Source organism: Phalaenopsis equestris, unplaced genomic scaffold (genome assembly GCF_001263595.1).
Source record: "Phalaenopsis equestris unplaced genomic scaffold, ASM126359v1 Scaffold000090, whole genome shotgun sequence".
Lineage (NCBI taxonomy): Eukaryota > Viridiplantae > Streptophyta > Magnoliopsida > Asparagales > Orchidaceae > Phalaenopsis > Phalaenopsis equestris.
The window spans coordinates 185,052-206,525 of record NW_018164532.1 but is presented as its reverse complement, the minus strand read 5'-3'; the positions used below and the strand labels follow the sequence as shown (position 1 = coordinate 206,525).

At 36.1% G+C, this 21,474-nt stretch overlaps 2 protein-coding genes across 8 annotated transcripts in view; one reads left to right on the top strand and one right to left on the bottom strand.

Annotated features, from left to right (window-relative positions):
* LOC110020087 (putative nuclear RNA export factor SDE5) overlaps nt 1-7,445 on the bottom strand; it is a 36,460-nt gene extending 29,015 nt beyond the window's left edge. For 2 of the 4 annotated variants that reach the window (XM_020718058.1, XM_020718061.1), the window contains exons 1-2: nt 7,386-7,445; nt 4,797-5,444 (exon numbers count right to left, since the gene is read on the bottom strand). In XM_020718058.1, the coding sequence (XP_020573717.1) occupies nt 4,797-5,391 (595 nt within the window). In that variant the 5' untranslated portion in view covers nt 5,392-5,444; nt 7,386-7,445. The remainder of the gene's footprint in view (nt 1-4,796; nt 5,445-7,385) is intronic. The other 2 variants (XM_020718059.1, XM_020718060.1) reach the window with 2 other exon arrangements.
* Nucleotides 7,446-10,940: 3,495 nt separating this feature from the next.
* LOC110020044 (pentatricopeptide repeat-containing protein At1g63400-like) lies at nt 10,941-19,320 on the top strand. Of its 4 annotated transcripts, none has more exons than XM_020718013.1 (4): nt 10,941-13,159; nt 14,961-15,047; nt 15,858-15,981; nt 18,961-19,320. In XM_020718013.1, exon 1 carries the CDS (start codon nt 10,967-10,969, stop codon nt 13,040-13,042), a length of 2,076 nt encoding a protein of 691 aa, XP_020573672.1. In that variant the 5' UTR covers nt 10,941-10,966; the 3' UTR covers nt 13,043-13,159; nt 14,961-15,047; nt 15,858-15,981; nt 18,961-19,320. The 4 variants fall into 4 exon arrangements, with proteins under 4 accessions (XP_020573672.1, XP_020573670.1, XP_020573669.1 ...); XM_020718011.1 differs by lacking the exon at nt 18,961-19,320 and adding an exon at nt 16,608-16,684 and having other exon boundaries at nt 14,964-15,047; XM_020718010.1 differs by lacking the exon at nt 18,961-19,320 and adding an exon at nt 16,608-16,684.
* The last annotated feature ends 2,154 nt before the right edge of the window (nt 19,321-21,474 follow it).

Genomic DNA, 21,474 nt, shown 5'->3' with positions numbered 1-21,474 from the left:
GTCCGTTTCGTCATCCGGGGTCGTCCGGACGAGTTTGCCGGCGGGCGAGTCAATTTAAGCCAAAATTGTGTGTGGTGCAGTGAGTACGTGAAATGCGGCGTTCACGAATAATCGAGTCACAAAGGGTTCACCTAAGGCTATTTGATCCTATAGGAACTCAATTTCGGGCCCTCTACATGTTGGTCCTTAGCCCTTGCAACTAAAAGTTGAGTGCTTCGAACCACTCATGCGAGTTCTTCACAAAAATGAGTCAAGAAGTGGCTTGAAATTCTACGGGAGGTGGGCTCCATTGCTAGTCCGCTAGGATTGTCAATAAGAACTCCTAAAGCTAGATCCTAGGTTCTAAGAGTAGGAGACTAAGACCTCACCAAAAATGAGGTCAACACATGTATTTAGTTTTAGTCTTAACCACAAGAAGGATATCATCAGCAAAAAACATACACCAAGGTACACCTCTTGTAAATGTCCAGTAAGAGCATCCATAATTAAAGCAAAAAGATATGGGCTTAAAGCCGATCCCTGAGGTAATCCAACTAAAATAGAAAAAATATTTGGTCAATCCTCCTTCTGCTTGAACACAAGTAACAACTCTAGTGTACATATCTTTAATGACTTGAATATAAATCATATCAACACATTTCTTCCCTAGAACTTTCCAAAGAATTTCTCAGGAACCTTATCGTAAGATTTTTATAAATTTTGGTTATCTTGAAATCAAAGTAAAATATAGTTATTGCCTTGATTGGTTCTTAATTCTTTGCTTTTACTTTATAAACCATATTTTAATTAATATAACAAAGGAAATCCAAAATAAACAAATGCATTCCAATTGACTGCATTTATCTAGCATTTTCTATGCACAACTTATACTTTACAGTCAATCAAAACCCTAATTATATTTCTAAAAGATAGAGCACATGTGCAACTACTAAATAGGGTTAGGTTAAAAGTTAAGTTTAGGATATTTGGAACACATTAGTAATGCTATGTTGTCTGAAAAACTCTAATCCGTAAGTAAAATTAACTATTTCAAAAAGATTTTACATACGGTTCTTGCACATTATACCAGTTAAAAGGAGATTTGAAAAAAAGTATGGGTGCAAATAAATGACTAAATACACGACCCAAATCCAATTCAAAGAAACGGGGTTTACGCTGCTAATTACTAGGGTCAGTTTGCAGTCTAAATTATAGGCATGATTATTATTTGGGTCAAGTTGAGGTTCAACATAATAACTCGAATTTACCCAATTAATATTCAGATTTGGTTTAGGCAAGTTAGGTAAATTTATTTGGGTTAAAAGCGTTACATGCAGGTTAAATATATAGTATTTATCAAAAAAATTACATGATACATACAAAATTAGGTTAGACAGGTAAGGTTCGGATTAAACAAGTCTGGGTCTTGTTATGTTTGGGTCAAATATTTTAACCCATATAATGAATGAATTGAGTTCATGTCAAGCATATTCAAGTTGAGTCAATTTGAAGTCAAATTCAAACCCAACCTATTAACCTGAAACGACATTCCAAGGAAAAGGTAACTTGTACAAAAAGGCTTGCTACATGCTATTGTACAGCACTAGTCTTAACAACTAAACTGAATAATTAAGTTAAAAAGTAAAAATCAAGCGTAAGGCAAACATTACTATAGGTTCATGAATGCAGCCATGCTCCTACACTGCAAAGAAAACGCATTCATAACTTCAACCCATGACCTCCATGTCAATAGTTAGTCTTTATAACACCCTAACAGCAAAAAACAAACATACTCGGTGTACAATGCCTGCAAGTTTTATCTTCTTCCTAAATTTTCGTTTTATTTCTCCAGAAAACCAACAATATCTATGCTTCGAATATATCATAGACAATGGCCCCTTCCAAGCTTCTTTTCCCAAGCCTTGTTACGTGGAAGTTGACAAGAGGATTGAAAAGACATTAAAGTAACTTTTGCAGCACTTCTCTAACATAAATCCTGTGGTGCATAATGCGCACCAATTAGCAGAGAAGCAGCGACTCTTAACCCATTTTAGGCTCAGAGCACCATCAAAGCCCAACACACATTAAATGATGTGTTATAGATTTACCTTGAGCTTTAAGTGACATTGTGGTTGAACTTAAAAAGCAAATTTGAGAAGTAATTAACTCGGGAGAGGTGGCATGTCCGGTAATTATACCCAGTAGGGCATAAGTACCACATTCAGCAAACCAGTGAACATAACTTTTTGCTCGGCCATAGGATCAGAACCTAATCTTTCAGCCCCAAATATTCAGCAACCCATGATTTTTAAAAATTATGAATATAGATGTTTAGGAACTACCTACCAAAGTTTATGTGATAAATTGTTTGCTTCGATGGCAACCATGCCGCATTCAAAAGTTTAAAACTTGCTAAGGGGTTGAATTTATTTAGCAATTGATATTCAAAATTGTCAAAGTTTTGAGAAAAATAGGCCAAATCCCGAATATGAAGTTGCATTTTCCCTTTGTTTTCATTCCATTAAATAATAATCATAATAATCTATTTTAGGTACAAAATATCATGCATAATTTATTTTAGGTAACTTAATAATACATATTCATAATCTAAATATTCGGCTATAAGGGAAATAAATCAGAATAAAGATATTGTAAATAATTTAAATAAGGAAGCTCCTAATTATAGAGAACTCTTAATTTAGTTGTATGATTTCTGTCCTTTCTGATTGACATCCACCTCAAATTGATGATGACTGATCAAGAAGCATCAATTTGCCAACAAGAAACTGATAACACTGCCGTGACAAAAAATCCTTAAGTCGTGAGTGCCGCAGCCAAATATGTCGAAGTCTCAGAGACAACTCCTGAATCATAACATGATTTTGAACAAAGAAAAACAAATAATCTTTTATCATTGTAGCCCATAAGAAGAATCCGCTTTCAGTTACACGATCCAAATGCTACCGATCATAGCCCACAAATAGGATCAAGTTACACGAACCAGATGCTATCGATCATAGCCCACAAGTAGGATTCGCGTCCTAATCCAAATGCTACTGATCACAGCCCACAAATAGGATCTAGTTACACGATGCAGATGCTATTGATCATTGCCTTGAAGTAGAATCTGCGTCCTGTTATACGATCCAAATGTTATTGATTCTTTCTGTGACGATGATGATGATTTGTTCCTTGATCTTCGTGCTAAAAGTGTTGAAGTGGAGATGTCGTAGCAGTGAGTGCTGAAACCGAGATACCGGAGCCGTGAGTGTCAAAGCCGAGATTGCATAAGTCGTGAGTGTCGAAGCCGAGATTGCATAAGCCGTGAGTGTCAAAGTAAAAGATCTAGGGTTTGCCGAAGCCAAAGTTGTTGGTCTAGGAAGGAGTGTCAAAGCCTTCAATCCTTGAGTGTGTCAGAAGCCGGAGTCGAAGCGGACGAAGCCGAAGCGGAAGAAGCAGTCGTCGTCAATGGTATGGATGTATTTCTTCTTAGACACCATGTAACAGAAGCATCGAAATGCGGAATCCTTGAATGAGATGCAGGAGGCATTAGGACTGAGGATCCGATTGATGTCGTTGTGGTTATAGAGTTCGTAACCGAAGCCCTCGGGGACATTGATGGTCTTCGATGGATCTCTGTCCTGCACGATGATGAGATGGTAGGGCTGGAAGAAGGGTCTCCACATCTCCAAAAAGTCAAGGTTTCGGTTCGTCGGAATCACGATGTCGAGCTCATCCTTCAGAAGAGGAGTGATCGGTACCGAAGAAGGCGAAGGTCACCGGCCATCTCTCTATAACTTGGATTTGTTGCGAGATCTACTTGAGAAGTGGGGATAGCAGAGCTAGACGAAGAGTAAGATAACCAAAAATCAAGAAAGAGCGTTTTTTTTTTTTCTAAAGGAAAAGTTACTCCCTTCCTGTCCTACAAGGAGGGCGGGAAGGGAGTCTTGACGGTTCTCCAACGATTATCGGTGCTTAGGGCAAAAATTTGGCTCTAATACTATGTCAAAGTTTTGAGAAAAATATGTTAAATCCTGAATAGGCTCGATGCATTTTCCTTTGCTTTCATTCCATTCAATAATAATTTTACAATCTATTTCAGGTACAAAATATTTTGAATAATCTATTTTAGGTAATTTAATAATACATATTCCTAATATAAATATTCAGCTAAAGGAAATAAATCAGAATAAAGATATTCAAAATAATTTAAATAAGGAAGCTCCTAATTTAACTGTCTGATTTTCGTCCTCTTGATTGACAAAAATATGATGATCAGAATCAGACATAAGAGAACAAAGCCATTTCAATATCTAGGAGGAAAATCAAAGGCTTCTGTGCATGCTACCAATTCGAAGAACAATTCACACAGCTAGCACCCGAAGAGTTCTTTAAGGACAAAGAACAGAATAATGGTGAGTGATATTTAAATATTTTACGCTATGGTAGAGCTCATATGATAAGAATGCTCAGAAAAAGGCTTCTAAATACATGATAACACCCAAAAATCTTAGGTAGAATCAATTGCATAAAAAAAAAACATGACAACGAGAGTTCTGGGTTAGTTTTCAAGTAAAATAAAACCTTTTCAATTCATTTTCTGAAATACCATTTCTCTAGTAAGGTGTGTATAAACTTACAAAAATGGAGACACTGTATAAATCTCATTATAGAGAACCATAAATAAGGTATAGTATAGAAATGGAATTATTTTGCAATATACTAGATAATTTAAGAAAATATATATAATTGCACCGGACGTTTGCATCAATTATTAAAGGTATAGACAGACAAGAAAAAGCTAAGATGATTTTTACCGAGGACCTCCTGAATGCAATCCATGCTGAGTTTAAACCCATCACCAAGCATTGAGAAAATAAACTCCTCTACATCCTTATTATTAATTGATATCAGTTCTGTGCTTCTATCAAATAGAAGTTTCTCATCCACGGATTCAGAACCCAGTTTTTCATTCGCAGATTCAGCAACCGATGATTCAACCACACTGAATATCATTGGTTTGGTTGTTCTAGATGGTTCATTCAGGGATGAAGTAGGCCGGAAATATGTTTTACCAATAAAACTAGAAACTGAACCCACAGAAGCACTTAGTTTTTTGGGCCTTCTTCCACCAGAAATATCACCTAAAAGACGAGAGTTAGAAGTATTTCCCTTTCGAGATGATTCCTCCAAGTGCTTGAAGCTTCCTTCACAGTTATAATCATGAAATGAACCTTGTGTCTGATTTTTACTATAATTGCATAAAATTTCTCCAGCTCTTTCAACATTATGTCCAGCTTTGCTATAGGCCAAGGCAATATCTTTAAGTGAACAAACAGAACGAAATGTGTCGAATAAGGCTTTCAATTGTGCATCATCACTTTCAATAGCACATGAACTGGATGAAGCCATATATGGGATTCCTTGAAGTCAATAAGGAATTCTAGCACTTTGCAAAGAAAACCCTGTAAAAAGAAAATAAACCAGAAAAAGGTCAGCGATTAATCATGGCCTGAAATTCATGCGGACTAAGAACTGTTTTAAAGGAAGACTATAAGGAGGCATTGTTATCTATGCAACTATTTAAAAATAACTAATGTCTCTACTCAAGATAAAATTTAACCAATTACTGAATATTTTAAAGCTAGAGTCCAAATCAGTAAAGATTAATAAGGATAAGTCATGGGCATTTGGGTGCTAGAATTTTCACAGCATTCTTGTAGAGCTAATCTACTCTTAACCTTCTCACTAAGAAAAATAATTGTGCAGAAAAATAAGAGGGTGGGTTACCATTGGAGGAATTGTAATGGCATTGAACAGCATTTTCTTTCCGATTATGCATTTTGATTCAAGGAATCTGAATAAGGTTGTGAAGAATGAGAAGTTTTTATGGATTTTTTTAAATGATTTTGCAGATGCCAATTTTTTCCAGTTTTCATGTATTCTGTGTAAGAAGCAAATTAATTTCGCAATTGGATTCATGATTATCATACAAGCTTAGATTAATCAACCTTCTAATGTCTTTAGAAGTAGTTATGCTTGTTTATTTTGTCTAAATAAACAATTGAGATATTGAAAAAGTGATAATGGGGTGGATTCAAAAGAAAAAAAAGCCATTTATTCAAGTTAAAAGCAAATCATCATTTGATAAGTTTGTATTGCTAAAATATAATCAACATTTTCTCAAGTTGATGGAAGAGCCGCTATGTTCAATATGCTCATTAAATAGAACAGGGCGTAAAAATGCGAGATGAGAATTTTCAAAGCTCGTTATCAGAACCTTTTTTGGTGTGTTTGTATGCATAGTAATGTATAAGAGAGCTCAAGCAAAACATGCTTGATGCGCATGAGACTCATAATGATTAAGATAAATAACTTTGCTTTTTAATTAGAAGGGTGACTTCGATTCGGAACATAATTCTATTTCAATGTCATGTTCCTGAGGTTTCTATAGTCATCATGAAATGTGAATAAGAATAAAACTTTAAAGGAAGATTTACATACATACCACTTAATTCCTATGCCAGCTCACCTTGAGGCCGAATAAGACAATAGAATTGTTATCAAATACTAAATGCATAAGAAAAAGATTTATGTGAGGAAACATTAAGGGAGAGATTATAATAATGGGCACGCCGTAAAAAGAAGAGGCATGACTATTGGGGATTTAATTATTCATTGAATGTAACGCATCTTAAGCCAACCCATCTATATGAAAGGGTTGGCAACGCCGGTTTGGAAAGATCGATCGCCTAAATATACAAAGCACCCCATTGTTCTCATTTTCTCTATTCTCTTAACTCATCATCCTTCCTAGCTCTTTCCTTAGTTTGAATCCACCAGCAATTTAAAATCCAACAATTCCTAAGTCCTAAACAAAAGGCAGCTTAATCATGGCTAGTAGATCGAGGTACAGCCAAAATACATTAAAGCTCAAGAAACATTGTGTTTACCTCATACAGCGAACCAAACATAGAAAAAAAACTTTCATGCGGAGCTAAATACATCAAGCACTGGACATATTACAAAAAACATAGGGCAAACATATTTTCTTAAATCAAATAAAGACCACCATTGTTGTTTTCTACTACAGCGCGATTGTATTGTAGTTTGATAAAATGTTCAGTATTTTTTCAGCATATATCTTGTACTCCTGCTGCATTGTCGCTTCAATAGCTTCTGATACAAAAGCAAGGATTTCACCAAAGATCTACAAACTATAAGCCTAAATATGACAATGATCGCCGCCAAAAAGCCCTCTAAGAAAAGAGTCATCGTCCTAAATCAACGAAGCTCATGCAATCATTCGACCCCAAAGAAAAAAATCTAATAGATTAAAAGCATGCAATCCAATCAAAGAACACGAGTATTATAAACAAAACGGAATGAAGAATCGGAATGCGAACCAACTTTCCAGAAGAGGTAGGGAGAGATGATCGTGAATCAGATAAAACCCACTTGAATGTCGTTCCGAATTGCGTCGGAGGAAGACGAAACAGTTCTACGACTCCAGTCCCCTCCGATCCCTCAGTCTCGCCGAGGAGAGAAGACTAGCTGCCGGCGAGGAAATTGTGAACAAAAATGGAGGAATCGGTACTCTATATATTCTCTATAGAGGTGTATAGTTTAGTGTGAGATGGAGTGAGGAGGTAATTTCCTCCAAAAATGTGGAACATTTATTAGGGAGTGAAGCATAGAATTTATGGCGGATTTATGCCTGATTTATGTCAATAACAAAAACAAAATAAAAAATAAAAAATATGGTAAAATATATTGGTAGGTTATTAGGGGTTATTAAGAGATTATACTCGAATAACCTCTCAATAACTCCTAATAATTGAGTTATTGGAATGTTATTCGAGAGAGTACACACGCAGAACTGTGTAAAATAAATCTCACGATCTTGTAAATTTGAATTTTGTGGATTCCCACTCGAAATCCCATAAATTCTAAATTTTATGAATTAGCTGGTTTAACTTCGCAGGAATAGAAATTTATGTTCACAGGCTTTTGATTGTGCCCACGGTTATAACCACTTCTTAAATTCTCGTTTAAATTGCCAAACAATTTTATCGGATTTAAATGATTTAGTAAATCAATTGCCACGTAGATTCTCGGCTTTAACACATACAAATTTTAGTAAATCTATATTTGTGGGATTTGTTTATCCTAATAATTTAAATATCATCTGTTGCTAGATAGCACTTTGGTGATTTAGGGGCAGCTTATTTGGTGCAGTGGCGTTTTGAAAACGCATCTGAAGTGTTTGGGTAAACTGCGTTTTGACAGCTTGTGTGTTTTGAAAACGCTGAAGCTGTGTTTTCGCAACGCACCTATCTAGGTGCGGTGGCAGCTTCTGGCAGCAGTTTGACTTTTCTAAAATACAAAAATTTCTAATAACTACCGCACCTAACTTTATCAGCATATTATTTTTAATCCGTTTATGAGCCGATTATTCAATAAGCTGCAGCTACCCCAAACAGACCCTTAACAAGCATTGAAATTTTAGATTGAGATAGGTATTCAGGTGTAATATCATAAAATTTATGTTAAATCTGTTTAATTTTGAATAAAATGTCTGAAAATCTTTTTCATATTTTTTGATTTAACATGAGATTAAAGAAAAACTAAATTTTATTTTAGGCACAAATAATTAAAAAAAAGGAGGCATTTACAATTTTACTCGCATGTTAACTTTATTTACATATATAGAACTTATATTTTTATATTTACCTGCACAGCATTCCAAATTTAATATCACATCAAATTCACCCCTATTATCTTTTTGGGAGGTTTAGAGAAATACCACCCAATTCTTATTAATTTCCATATCAACCCCCAAAATTTTAATATGACAATTTACATGCATGACGGTGGTCTTTGTAAATTGTGATCCCAGCTTTGCGCTCTTCTGGATGAGAGATTATTACGCCCGTTGCCCGGACGCAGCTCAGCGTCCGCCCGGACATAATAATTTTTCTTTGGAAGGAGACATGTACATCTGACCACAAATTTTTACAAGGTGATTGATGTGATTAATATGAGAGATTTTGGTGGTATGTATGTAATATTAGAGTTTTAGATGTTAGATGTGAAAATTAAAAAGCATTGAGTGGTATGTGTGTAAATCCCCCTCTTTTTTCAATTGAAATGTCATTTTGATATTGTTGGATTCAAATTTGTACGAGAAACACACCTAAGGAATGAAATTTCTATTATGGAGTGGTTTAGAGAGAGAGAGCAGTGGTAGACCGAATAAAAAGTGTCTTTTTATTCACAAGATGGACCCCTATTAACTTTTCAGGAGTGGTTTTTGGGTAATTATAGTTATTTGCATATAATAAAATTGGGGTCGATTTGATCATTGAGGGGTGTTAATCACCTGACACTCCTTTGTTCGATCAATATATAGTTTGAAATAGTGTTCTGCGTCGATTGTCATTAATGCATGCAAATAAAATTCACGACAGTAGAGTGATATATTATCGTCTCAGTGTGATACAAAAATTTATCACACACTCGGAATAAATAAGACAACTAATACTTATATCATAAGTTTTTACATAAAAACTTATAAAGGGAAAAACAACAGGGTCTGACCCAATTATAAAAACTCACTGTAAGTTGATTGTTACATAAACATCTTGTCTCATAGGCAAGAAAGTGTTACAAAGTTTTTTGAATTACAATGTCGACGTGCAGATAAATTTGTTGCAATGAGCATGAGGTGTCTGATAGCGATCAACGGTGATCGACAGGAGGTGGTCGATGGTGGTCGACGGTGATCGACGACAATCAGCGGTGGTTGATGGTGACAAGAATGATGTTGAACTTCAGTTAATTCTCAAAGCTCTAAGCTCTTTCTTAAGCTTCAAGCTCTCTTCCCCTCTCATGTGAGAGATGAAACTCTATTTATAGAGTTATAAGTGCAATTAATGCGTAAATATGAATCACTTTGATCAAACATCTCAGAAGACTTACTTCAATTATATGTTGTTTGATAACCATTTGAGTGTCTTAATGATGTCGAAATTGAACGATATTGTGCTCATTGGAATCTTCTCGCTGAGATGCTCGATTCAACTACAAACTCATAAAATTAGACTTCTATTTGCCCTTCCAAATGTGATGAATAAGAATGAGCTAAATACAAAGCTATTGTAGATCAAAGATCCAATGAACACCTCCCTCTCCCACAGCTGCAGGCCACTATTGTCCAAAGCTTGCCGCCTCGTCGCTGACCATCATCGGGCTCTCCCTGCTTGTTGCAGAAAAGCTTGAAAAGCTTCATATTGTGTAATGACGTGCTTCATTGAGTAATAAAGATCCCGTTGAGGCTGCAATGATACATCTCAAAGACGGCGCACCAAAGTTCCAACAATTACTCCCAATTGCAATAGCTCTTGCCATCCATTATGCAACGAGTCATTCTGCATGCCAACATTGTAATTCACGAAACTGATTAAACCATACCTGTCTGTGGGATAAATGTCTATAAGTGCACTTATCAATTTATAGTTGACCATTCTGAATGAGCTAACTGCCTATAAGTGCACTTCACATAAAAATTCAAGGTGAGTCTATTTATAATTTCTATTACAAATATGTGTTGGGCTTTCTCACAATCTAAACCGTAAATCTCCAGACACACAAAATCACAAAAATATTTCATGTAAATTGAAGTTTAAGCACTAGATATCTAAATACAAATGAAATTCATGGTATGTGTGTAAATGTTTCAAACAAATACTAGAATTTGTACACATCCCACACAATTCTCATGTATTTACACTCTAAAAGCAGAAGCATTCATATTTACATAGATACCACTCTAACATCATGCAAAAAATATTTAGAAAGGAATTATATTTTATTATGCGTAGGTTCATAACAATAATGTATTATAAATGTAAAAATTTAACTTTGTTAGGTACGCAAATACAAAGGAATTGGATGGTCTATATGTAAATTTCCCAGAAAAAATTGCATGCGGCCGGGCGGCATCGGAAGGCCGGCCCGCCCCCGCACCGCAGCTGTAGGCGGACAACGATCACCGCAGTTTCTTCCATCGAGTCTCCGCAGAGCTTTCCATCTATCCTTCAACACGACGAAAACCATGAGCGGCGCAGCGGCGATGCCCTCTATATCAGCCAAAGCGGTCCTCAGCAACGCCGGCAGCCACAGAGCTCGTTTGAAGGACGCCGTGAAAGAATGGGGTCGATCCAAGACCCTCAAGCTTAGCTACGCCCTCGATCTCTTCCAGAACTTGTTAGATACAGATCCTATGCCGCCAATCTATTCCTTCAACACCATCCTCATCGGTATCTCCCGGATGAAGCAATTCCCCGCTGCAATCTCTCTTTTCAACCTCATGAACCGGGCCGGCGGAATCTGTCCCAATTCACACACATTCGGCATTCTCGTTGATTGTTGCTGCCGGATGCGAAGCGTGGATCTCGGGTTCGGCATATTTGCCGCCATGTTGAAGCGCTGCTGCTGCCCCAACACCGTGGTTTTCACCTCGTTGATAAGAGGACTATGCCACGAGCGCCGGATCCATGATGCTGTCTCACTGTTTGACGAAATGCCGCTTCTGGGATGTCAACCCAACGTCGTCACTTTCACTACCCTAATCAAGGGAATCTCAAGCAGCGGCAGCGGAAAGTCTGCCATGGTCCTCGACCTGCTCCACAGGATGTCGGAGATCGGCGGCGCTTGCAAGCCTGATGTGGTGGCGTACAGTGCTGTCATTGACGCGCTCTGCAAGGACGGTGAGTTAGAAAAAGCTTCAGAGGTTTTTAAAACAATGGAGGTATCGGGGGTTCATCCTAATGTCTTCACTTACAGCACGATCATCGATGCTTATTGCAAAGGTGGTTCCTTGAAGAACGCCGTTAATCTGTTCGAGCAAATGAGCGTAAAGGGCGTTGCTCCTAATATCGTTATCTGTAACACTCTCATCGACACGCTCTGCAGAGAGGGAGCAGCAGAAAAAACCGCAGAGCTTTTCGAATTGATGAAGCTCGCTGGTTTCCCCCCGGATGTTATCACTTTCAACAGCATTGTTCATGTTCTCTGCAAAGAAGACTTGGCTGTTGAAGCCCTCAAGTTTCTGGATGTGATGTCTGAGAATGGCGTGGAGCCCGATGCAGTGACATACACGACTATAATGGATGGATACTCTAAAATAGGAAAAACAGACGAAGCGCTGAAGGTCTTTGATCTCATGATTTCTAAAGGAAGAAAACCAGACGCTGTTACCTACTGCATATTGATCAATTTATATTTGAGGGCAGAAAAAACTGATTTAGCTCTTAGGATATTTGATGAGTTGCCTGAGAGGGGATTTGAACAGACTGCAACTATATGCAACGCTATATTGAATGAACTGTATCGTGTAGGACGAGTAGCTGATGCCAGAAGAACGCATCAGAAGATGATGGCTGCTGGTGTTTCTCCAGATATTGACACATATCATGCGATTATTCGGGGACTTTGTAAAAACAATTGTTTTGATGAGGCAATGGATGTTTTTCAATCCATGCTCTCCCAAAATTCTGAAATTGCAGTCAAGACATTCAACTTCATGATGGATGGGTTGTACAAAGCTGGCAGATTTAAGTTAGTTAAGGATCTTTTTGATGGCCTTTCTGCCAAAGGGTTGTCGCCTGATGCCTTCACCTATACTATATTAATGAATTCTCTTATAAGTGATGGTTCAATGGATGAGTTTGAGGATTTGTATCAATCAATGGAGAAATCCAGTTGTGTTCTGAATTCAGCTTTGCTCAATTCAATTGTTCAGAGCTTACTCAAGAGTGGAGATATTAAGAAAGCGATTAATTTTCTTAATAGAATGGAAAAGAAGAATTTTTCACTCGAAGAGCCCAATGTTATGCTATTGAATTCTTTGCTCAACGAGAATGAAAGTTTTCAAGAACATTTGAAGTCAATTCCCCATTTCCCTGAACAAAATGCGGATTTAAGGGATGAGATTAACATTGATTCATTGATCGAACGTTTCAAGGCCTATTTGCTACAAGATGAAGCCTCAAAAGTGTGATTTTAGAGTGGATTTTTCTTGAATTGTCAATTGGTTTCGTCATTGTATGCTTTGCATCGCTTTGATGCACTAGGTTCCCAGCGCATTATTGTCAACAGAAAGCTTCACGGTCCATCAGTAAGTTTATAAGCATGACAGTTATTTCTTTTATTTTATTTCAAGGCTTGTGATTTTTGTTAGGGAAATTTACTTACATACCACTTTTTCTTATATATTTACATATCTAACACCTAAATCTCATATTTACACGCATACCACTCAAATTTTTAACATCCCGTTAAAAATACCGCCATCACTATCTTTTTAAAAGTGAATTGCACATTTTCATTGGTTTATGCCACCCAGGTGTGATAAACATAAATATCAAACGTTGGCTGTTAGATATGTAAATAAGTAAGAATTGTGTGGTAGATATGTAAATTTCTCTTATTGTTATTAGCTACACATTATTGATGCCCTGGTGCCCTGGGCTGCCTTCAAGTTACTGTCTAACATCTATAAGCACGGATAAAATTATTTATAGTTCCATGCCTGTCAAGTCACTGCAATTAGAAAAACAAATTTTGCATGCTTGTGTAGTTTCTATATTTTCTTAAAAATCTAGCTTACTTGTTTGATAGTGTTTTGTTTATTCAAGGAATTGAAAACAATGAAGTACTGGTTTCTCAACTTGAAATTCATAATACTTTGGGCCCCCTATGCTCACAAGCAATATTTATGGAGTTTAGTAACAAATGATATGCATATTCCCATTGCCATAGGCTCAAGGGGTATTGATGCAAATTTTATAAGTTGATAGGTTCTCCTCGGAAGTTTAGATTTCACTGAATGCTCACGTGCTTGTACCATTTTGCAGTCATATTATTTAAGAGAGAACTGCTAAATTAGTCATTCGACTGTTTAGATGGGGCAAGTTTAGTCATAGAGTTTATAGAAGTGTTAAAATAGTCCACAAACTCTTTAAATTGGGATTGAAACAGTCTTCCATGGCCTTCATGGGGATTATTTCAACCCATATTAAAAGAGTGGGGACTAAATTGATACTTTTATAGACTTTGGAATTCAAATGACCAACTGCAAAGAGCCTATTATTCAAGTATTTATCTGCAAAATATGTAAAGTTTTATTGAGGTGGCAAAAAAGGCTTGTATATGCATCATTTTGAATTGCTGTTATTGAGTGAACTTGATATGTTATTTGTTATTGCAAATCATGGTAATTGTTGTGCAACTCATTCAAGTTCTTCCAGCTAGTTGTTAATAACCAACTGGGTATATATCTGATGATGTTCAAATCTAAACCTTTTTAAAATAATGGATCTAAGTAAAACTTTCCAAAAATCTCAAGAGATCTAGGAATAGTTTATTCAGATTTCTTCATCTACAAATAATTTATAGTTGTGGTACACATTCTGGCAATCCAAGATCAAATTCGGGCCAAATCCCGTATATTCCAAAAATTTCCTCACTGTAAATTTTTTGCGCCCGCCCACCGCACGTAGAGATGCGTGCGGTGGGCCAATAAAAACTCTTCCTTTACCAAAAAAGTGTATGTCAGTTGGCCCATTTTTAAATTTACGATTTTTTTTAAAAAAATTTCATTAGACGGCGCACGCGAGATGCATTCGCCGTCTGCACGCAAGAATCCCTCCTGTCTACAGAGTCAGAACTTCCTTCCCACTACCATTTCTCAATTTATAGACGTTAAAAAATATTTAATGGTTTTGAGATTATCTCTGGAGTGTTAATTATATTTCAGCTCTGGAAATTTGTCAATAGTTCTCATTACTAAATTTTTTTGCCATTATTTTTTTATCATTTAGCTAGTCATTTGTGGATGCTAAAATAAATTTTGTGAAGCTGCATATTCATGGCTGTCATTTGTTGCAAGCTGACCTTCAAGTACTTGTGCTTTTTAGCAGATTGAAGCATGCGCATTTAGCACCATTTGGTGTAGGTTTGCTTGAGGCTTATAAAAATCTTCATCTTCTAATGAGAAAGCGGAGGTACGTATGTCTAAAATGAACACTTAATTTGGTTGTGCAAAATGAAAAAAAGATTTTACTTGATTAAGGAAAAGAAGATTTACATACATGGCACTTAATTCTGATGCGTTTACACATGTAACATATGAACTTTAGTTTATATATATATGCCACCTTACCTATGCATGAGAAGATATATTTCACCTTTTAAAATTTAAAATAGTGGTATTTTTTGGTGATAAGAAATATTTGGGTGGTATAAATGCAAAATGTAAAGTTTAGATCTTAAATATGTAAATACATAGGATATGAATGGAATGTTATGTAAATGCCCCCAAGAGAAAAAGCCTCAAGGTCTACCTTCAACCGTTGCATTTTGTCTCTGACTTCATAACCAAATCTTCTTTTGAATTATTTAATTATGAGTTTTTGAAGATGTCAGAAACAGGTTGTATGGGTAAAAACATGCTGATTTAGGCAGCTTTGACGCTAAATTTGAGCTTTTTTAATCATCAGCGTTAAGGATTTGAACTGAAAGAAAATAGCTATTGTGCTTTTTGAACTTTTCCTTCCATTTTGAAGCATTTTGGATGATTATTTTGATCGTAATGACAATATGTTCTCCATTTTCATAGTTTCATTGTTCAATTAAACCAATAGTTTCCAAGTTTGACTGATAAAGTATTGATTAGATTTGAGAAAAATAGGCTCCCATTTTATTTCATGGATGTCTGTTTTTATCGAATAATTGGCTAATTTTTACTTGATGGCAATATTCTTCGTATTTATTTCATGAAGTTCCATGACAATGAAATAACCTCTTTGTCGTAGGTTTGAAAACTCCAAATGGTTTCTAAAAGCCTTGTAACAATTTCATCATCCATTTTGCTCGAAATGGTTTTCCTGCTGTTATTGTCCTCGAGATTTGGCTGAGAATCACTTGCTGAAGTTTGAGGTAAAAGATCAAACTCTTTTATTGGCCTTCATATTTGATAAAATTTTGAGTTGTTTTATAAATCTTAGCTTGTTGTTTCCATATGATGAATCATAAATGTGCTTTATTTCATTGATTCCTTTCTTTTGTTGTCTTAGGGTCATAAAACTCCATATCTTATAAATTGAAAAGCAAATTGCATTGCACACTAATTTTATGTGAAAAATATTTAAAATTATATTAGGAAATAATTTATTCATGTTAGACGTTATGAGAATTAGATTTATTTATTTGGATTAGATTTATTTCTTTTGATTGGATTTATTTCCTTTCCTATTTTACAGCGTTCCCTTTATCTCCAAACAATTATTATGAATTGATTTATTCGAGATAAAGGTGTTATATATTTCCTTTCATGTTATTTACTTTTCTTGTCTTTTCTATTCTAGGATTCGAGTAAAGATATTTATATCTTATTTTCATATCATTAAAATAATTTCGCTGAATTCTGAAAATTAACATGGTATCAGAGCTTTGAAAGAAATCCTAGAGTTTTCTGCCACCTGAAACTTCCTATTATCTGCAGTTGGCGTTCTTTGTCGTGCTGCAGACCCTTCATTTGCCTCATTTTTCAATTTTTTCCACAGGAAACTTCCTCTCCCTGCAGAGCCGGCCGCCACATTTTCCTTCTGCAACCTTTCCCGCCATTGGAATTTCCTCCCGCAGCTTTCTGGTCGCTGAAATTCCTCCTGCAGCCAACCAGGCCATCCCAATGGAGTTATTTGTAACTGTAGAAGGCTGTGCCCGATGATAAGAGCGGTGATACGCGTGCAAGATTGGGATATTTGGCTTGCCGTCGGTGACAAGCCCGACATTCACTGTCTGTAACTCCTCAATTCCCCTCATGTAGTAGCATGTTGCTCTGTTACTCTCAAATCTATCGACTTATGCCTATGGTGTTTTGGTTCTTTCTTTTGTGGCGGTGAAAGATGCGAGCCCTAGCGCCCTCTTCATGATCCATCACTGATGATTATTCTTCATGGCTACCTGGTCAACCTTGCTGCTCAGTTATCCAAATCTTGAGTTTCTCATTTGATCTTTGATCCTAATGCCGTGCCTTAGTCTATTCTTCCCCGTGACCCCGCACCATCTAAGGTAGCAGTGACTCCGAGTCTTTACCTCTCGTCCTTACCTGGCTTCCGTATGCCAAAGGAAGCGTTGTCCGATAAGGACAGATAGGGGTTTCAAGGGGCTTGAAGAGGAGGCTATCTGTTTTGTTTACGGCAGAGTATACACTAGATCTGGATGATCTGCTCAAGATCGCAACCATTGAGCCAATTAGCTTGGCTAGGCTTGTAGATGAGGGGATTATCATCATGGACATCGAGCTGGCTATTTGTAGTGGCGATTCTCCAGCTGTGCCATACTGGAGCCCCATTTCTAGCTATTCTTGTTACCTTCATGAAGGATCTTTTCCTCTAAGATCATGTCACCATTGTAGTGGTGCAGCTGAGTAATGCGTTTCCTTCTTTTGTAGCATTGACCTTTTTTATAGAATCCACCGACTTTCCATGACTAATCCCTCCTGTAAACTCTTCTTCCTCCACCTCACCTTGGGAGAAAATGATGATGTGCGATGAGCTGTCTTTGCTCGCTTACAAAAACCCCGCAGTTTTAGTTGGATGATTGGGATTATCCTAAGTTTACAGGATGGGAAAGTTGGCTGGTGCCTGCATGGCTGAATATATCTTGGTTCTTTTTGGTCATTACTGTATGAAGAATGCTTTGCTCTGCTGGTAATCAAGGACTTATGTCATCTCCATGAAGGCAGTTATGTATACTGCTGGCTCCCCAATCATGCCATAGCGGAACCTCATTTGTTGCTTTTCACGTTGAGCTTGTTCCCTTAATAGTATTGACTTTGATTACAGCCAACCTAGCTAAACACTCCTATAACCCTCTTCCACCTCAGCTTTGCCCTCCAAAAATCTTGGCTATAGTTCTTCCAACGCTGCAAATCAGCCCTTTGGAGCCCTCCTACACAGCTTTTTCATGCAACAAGCTCTTCTCCGAAACCTTTTCCGGCCACGGCCTTACCTCCGAAGCTTTTTCATTATAGCAAACCCACCTCCGATGTTTTTCCCCACAGCAGGGCCAGTATCTAGAGCTTTTCGCTGCAGCCGACACTCCTCTGAAGTTTTTCCCTGCAACAGTCCCTCCGCCGGAGCTTTTTTCCGCAACAGGTCTTTCCTCCGGAGAATTTTTTTCTGCTTCAGGCTTGCCTCCAGAACTTTTTCCTGCAACAGACCTTTCCTCCAGAGTTTTTCCCTGCAACAAGCTCTCCTCTGGAGTTTTTTTCTGCATCAGACTCTCCTCCGAAACGTTTTTCCTTGCAGACCATTCCCTGTAGCTTTTCATGTGGGTTGTCTACTTTTCTGCAAACTTCGCAGTAATATTACTTGTAGGAGTCATCCGCCTAATTACAGACATTGCAAAAACTGCAGTAAAAAACAACCACAATCAACTAAAAATATCCTTAAATGCTCTCAGAGTTAATTACTTAGTAAGTTAATTACTAAGTATCAGATGAAGACCTCAAGTTCTACCTCACAAAAAAATTTTCTTGCCCATGGTTTGACATTTTGAAATCCAAGTCAAACATGATTGCCAACTATGTTCAACTTGAGGGGAAAAAGTTATATTATAAAATGATTTATTTCTGTTAGAAGTCGTGAGTATTATATTTATTTCTTTGGATTGGATTTATTTCCTTTCCTAATTTATGTTTTTTTTTTAAATCTCGGAATAATTATTATGAATTGATTAATTGAATATATATGTGTTATATCATTCATTTAATGTTATTTTATTTTTCTTGTCTTTTCTATTCTAGAAATCGTGTAAGGGTATTTATACTCCTTTTCATTTCAATAAAATAATTCCTCTGTATTCTGAGAATTAAAAAAGAAATATTATAGACTATTTTATGAAAAATGACAGGAGACGAAAGACTCTTCAACAATGCTTGCTACGAAGGCGGAATTGTACCAACCAAAATTCAATATGGCCTTTAAACAAATTGATGTGATCAACATGTCCAAGGAGCTTCTAAGATTTCCACATGGACTTGGGGAAAATATCCATAGAGCTCCCTTTAATTTATGCAATGTCAATGGCTTTGACAATGCATCTCATTTTTAAGAATAAGATGATGGCATAGTTCCAAGCTTCCCCATCCAATATGTCAAAAAATTTAGATGCATTTACATACCTTCCACAAAATTCTTACGTATTTACGTATTTAACGCCTAAACATTCATATTTACTTGCATGCCACTCAAATGTTTAACGTCACATGAAAAGGACCGCTACTACTATCTTTTCTTAAAAGTGAAATACATCTTTTCATACATAGAATTATGACACCAAGATGCTATAAATGTAAATATCAAACTTTAGGTGTTAGATATGCAAATATATAAGAATTGTGTCGCATTCATGCAATTTTTAGTTGAAAGAAAATAAAACTTTTATGATATTTCAAATTCCTTAAATTTTATTTTTGTATTTTTTTTAGTTTTAAAAATATGCAAAAAAATAAAAATAAAAAATGCAAAATAAAATATAAAATCCTAATATTGCTATTGACCAAACAAACCTTATAGCCATATTTCTCATATGACTTGTAAATAATCAGAGTTCATGGTGCCCCACACCAAGTCTCAAGCAACCCATAGATTAGACAATTAGCATATTTTAAAGAAATAATAATAAAAATGAAAATAAAACTCTACACTAAGCATGAATATTTGTAATAGAAAAATGTGTTGACTTTGACCAGAGTTTAAATTCATAATTTCCATGTATTTATATATCTAAAACCTAAAATTTAATTTCTTACATTTATACCCCCTCACTCTTTTATATCACATCAAATATATCCCCATTTTAACTTCTAGAAAGTGAAATAGACTTTTTCTTTAGGGACCATGCAAGGCTCAAATTTAGGGTTGCCAAAAATTATAATGACTTACTGACAATTGGACAAGTATTACGTCCAGACTCTAGATGTAGAGATATGTATGAAGTTCAATGAAATCAAGTCACGTGGCGGTGATAAAAAAATTAAAAAAAAACTATTTTAGCACAAGGAATATTCCTCTCGTGTTATTACACGTTATTCATTTGTTATTGTGGTGGTATTCATGTACTATTGTGTTCTGGGAATATTCTCAGTATTATAATAACACAATAACACATCAACACCACCACAATAACACCCGAATAACGCAAAATAACACAGGAGGAATATTCTCTTATATTACCAGGATGGATCTCAAGAAAATGAGTTATTTTTTCTTATGTCAGATCACGTCGAGTTGATTCATTATTTCAAAGTCCAGGAGCCATACGTAATAATTTTTCCGATTTGAAGGCGTTGTATATCATGATAAAAATCATGATATCCAAATCTTTCTACTGTGGGCCCTATCCAAGGCCCAACTTAAGATAAAAGGGATGTTTGCATAACTGCCACCGAATTCCTACGTATTAACATATCAAACCCTTAAACTTTAATTCTTACCTCTATACCCCCAATGTTCTGCTGGAAATATCGGAATCGGGTGGTTTGTATGTAAAAATTGAAGTTTATGTGGTTGGCATATCAAAACACAAGAATCGTGCGGTATTTATGTAAATAAACCCTAAATAAAAGTCTTCATATATCCAACCTTGATTTCTGAATCTTGCACTTACTATTATTAAAATCCTAAATATTCTCTCGATCTAGATGATTTCAGCCGTTCGATTTCCACAACAACGGTCATGATCAGGTGAGCAAAAACATTAAATAAAAACAAATATAGAATACTTCGATATGGTTCATTCTATAACATTAAACTTTATAAATTATGTTCAATTTTTTTGTTCATTTAAATAGATTAATATAAATGTGGGGAAGGAAATCTTACGTGCATACCACACACTTATGTATTTACATATATATAACATCTGAAGTGTAATATTTATGTTTATAATTTTGATGACTGGTAGGAATTTCACGGCCATAGAGTAACGAATAATCATCTTAGCATTGTACGATAGTCTAACACACACTCATATGAAAAAAAGATAACAAGCGGGAACAACATAAGTTTTTATGTGAAAAACCCGGAAAGTGAAAAAACTATGGGGTTGACCTGATTGAAATATTTAACTATATTTGGTAATAACATGTACACCCCTTTGCCTCACATACAGTAAAGACTTGTACAGTTTTTCTGATTACAACAGAAGCAGTTGTTGCCCTGTGGTAGAGAGTGAGCGGTGGCTGATGCTGGTCGATTGAAGCCTGCGGTGGCGTCCGGAGTTGGCTGAAGGTGGAAAGATTTACATACATGCCACTAAATTTCTTTGTATTTAGATATCTAAAACCTAAAATTTAATTTTTGCATAAAAAAATTATTTTATCAATGCGTGAAAATATGCATTTCTCTTTTTAAAAGTTAAAAA

What these genes read in the sequence shown, in the direction of transcription:
- LOC110020044 (XM_020718013.1), top strand. Translation starts at nt 10,967, where the DNA reads ATGCGGCCGGGCGGCATCGGAAGGCCGGCCCGCCCCCGCACCGCAGCT.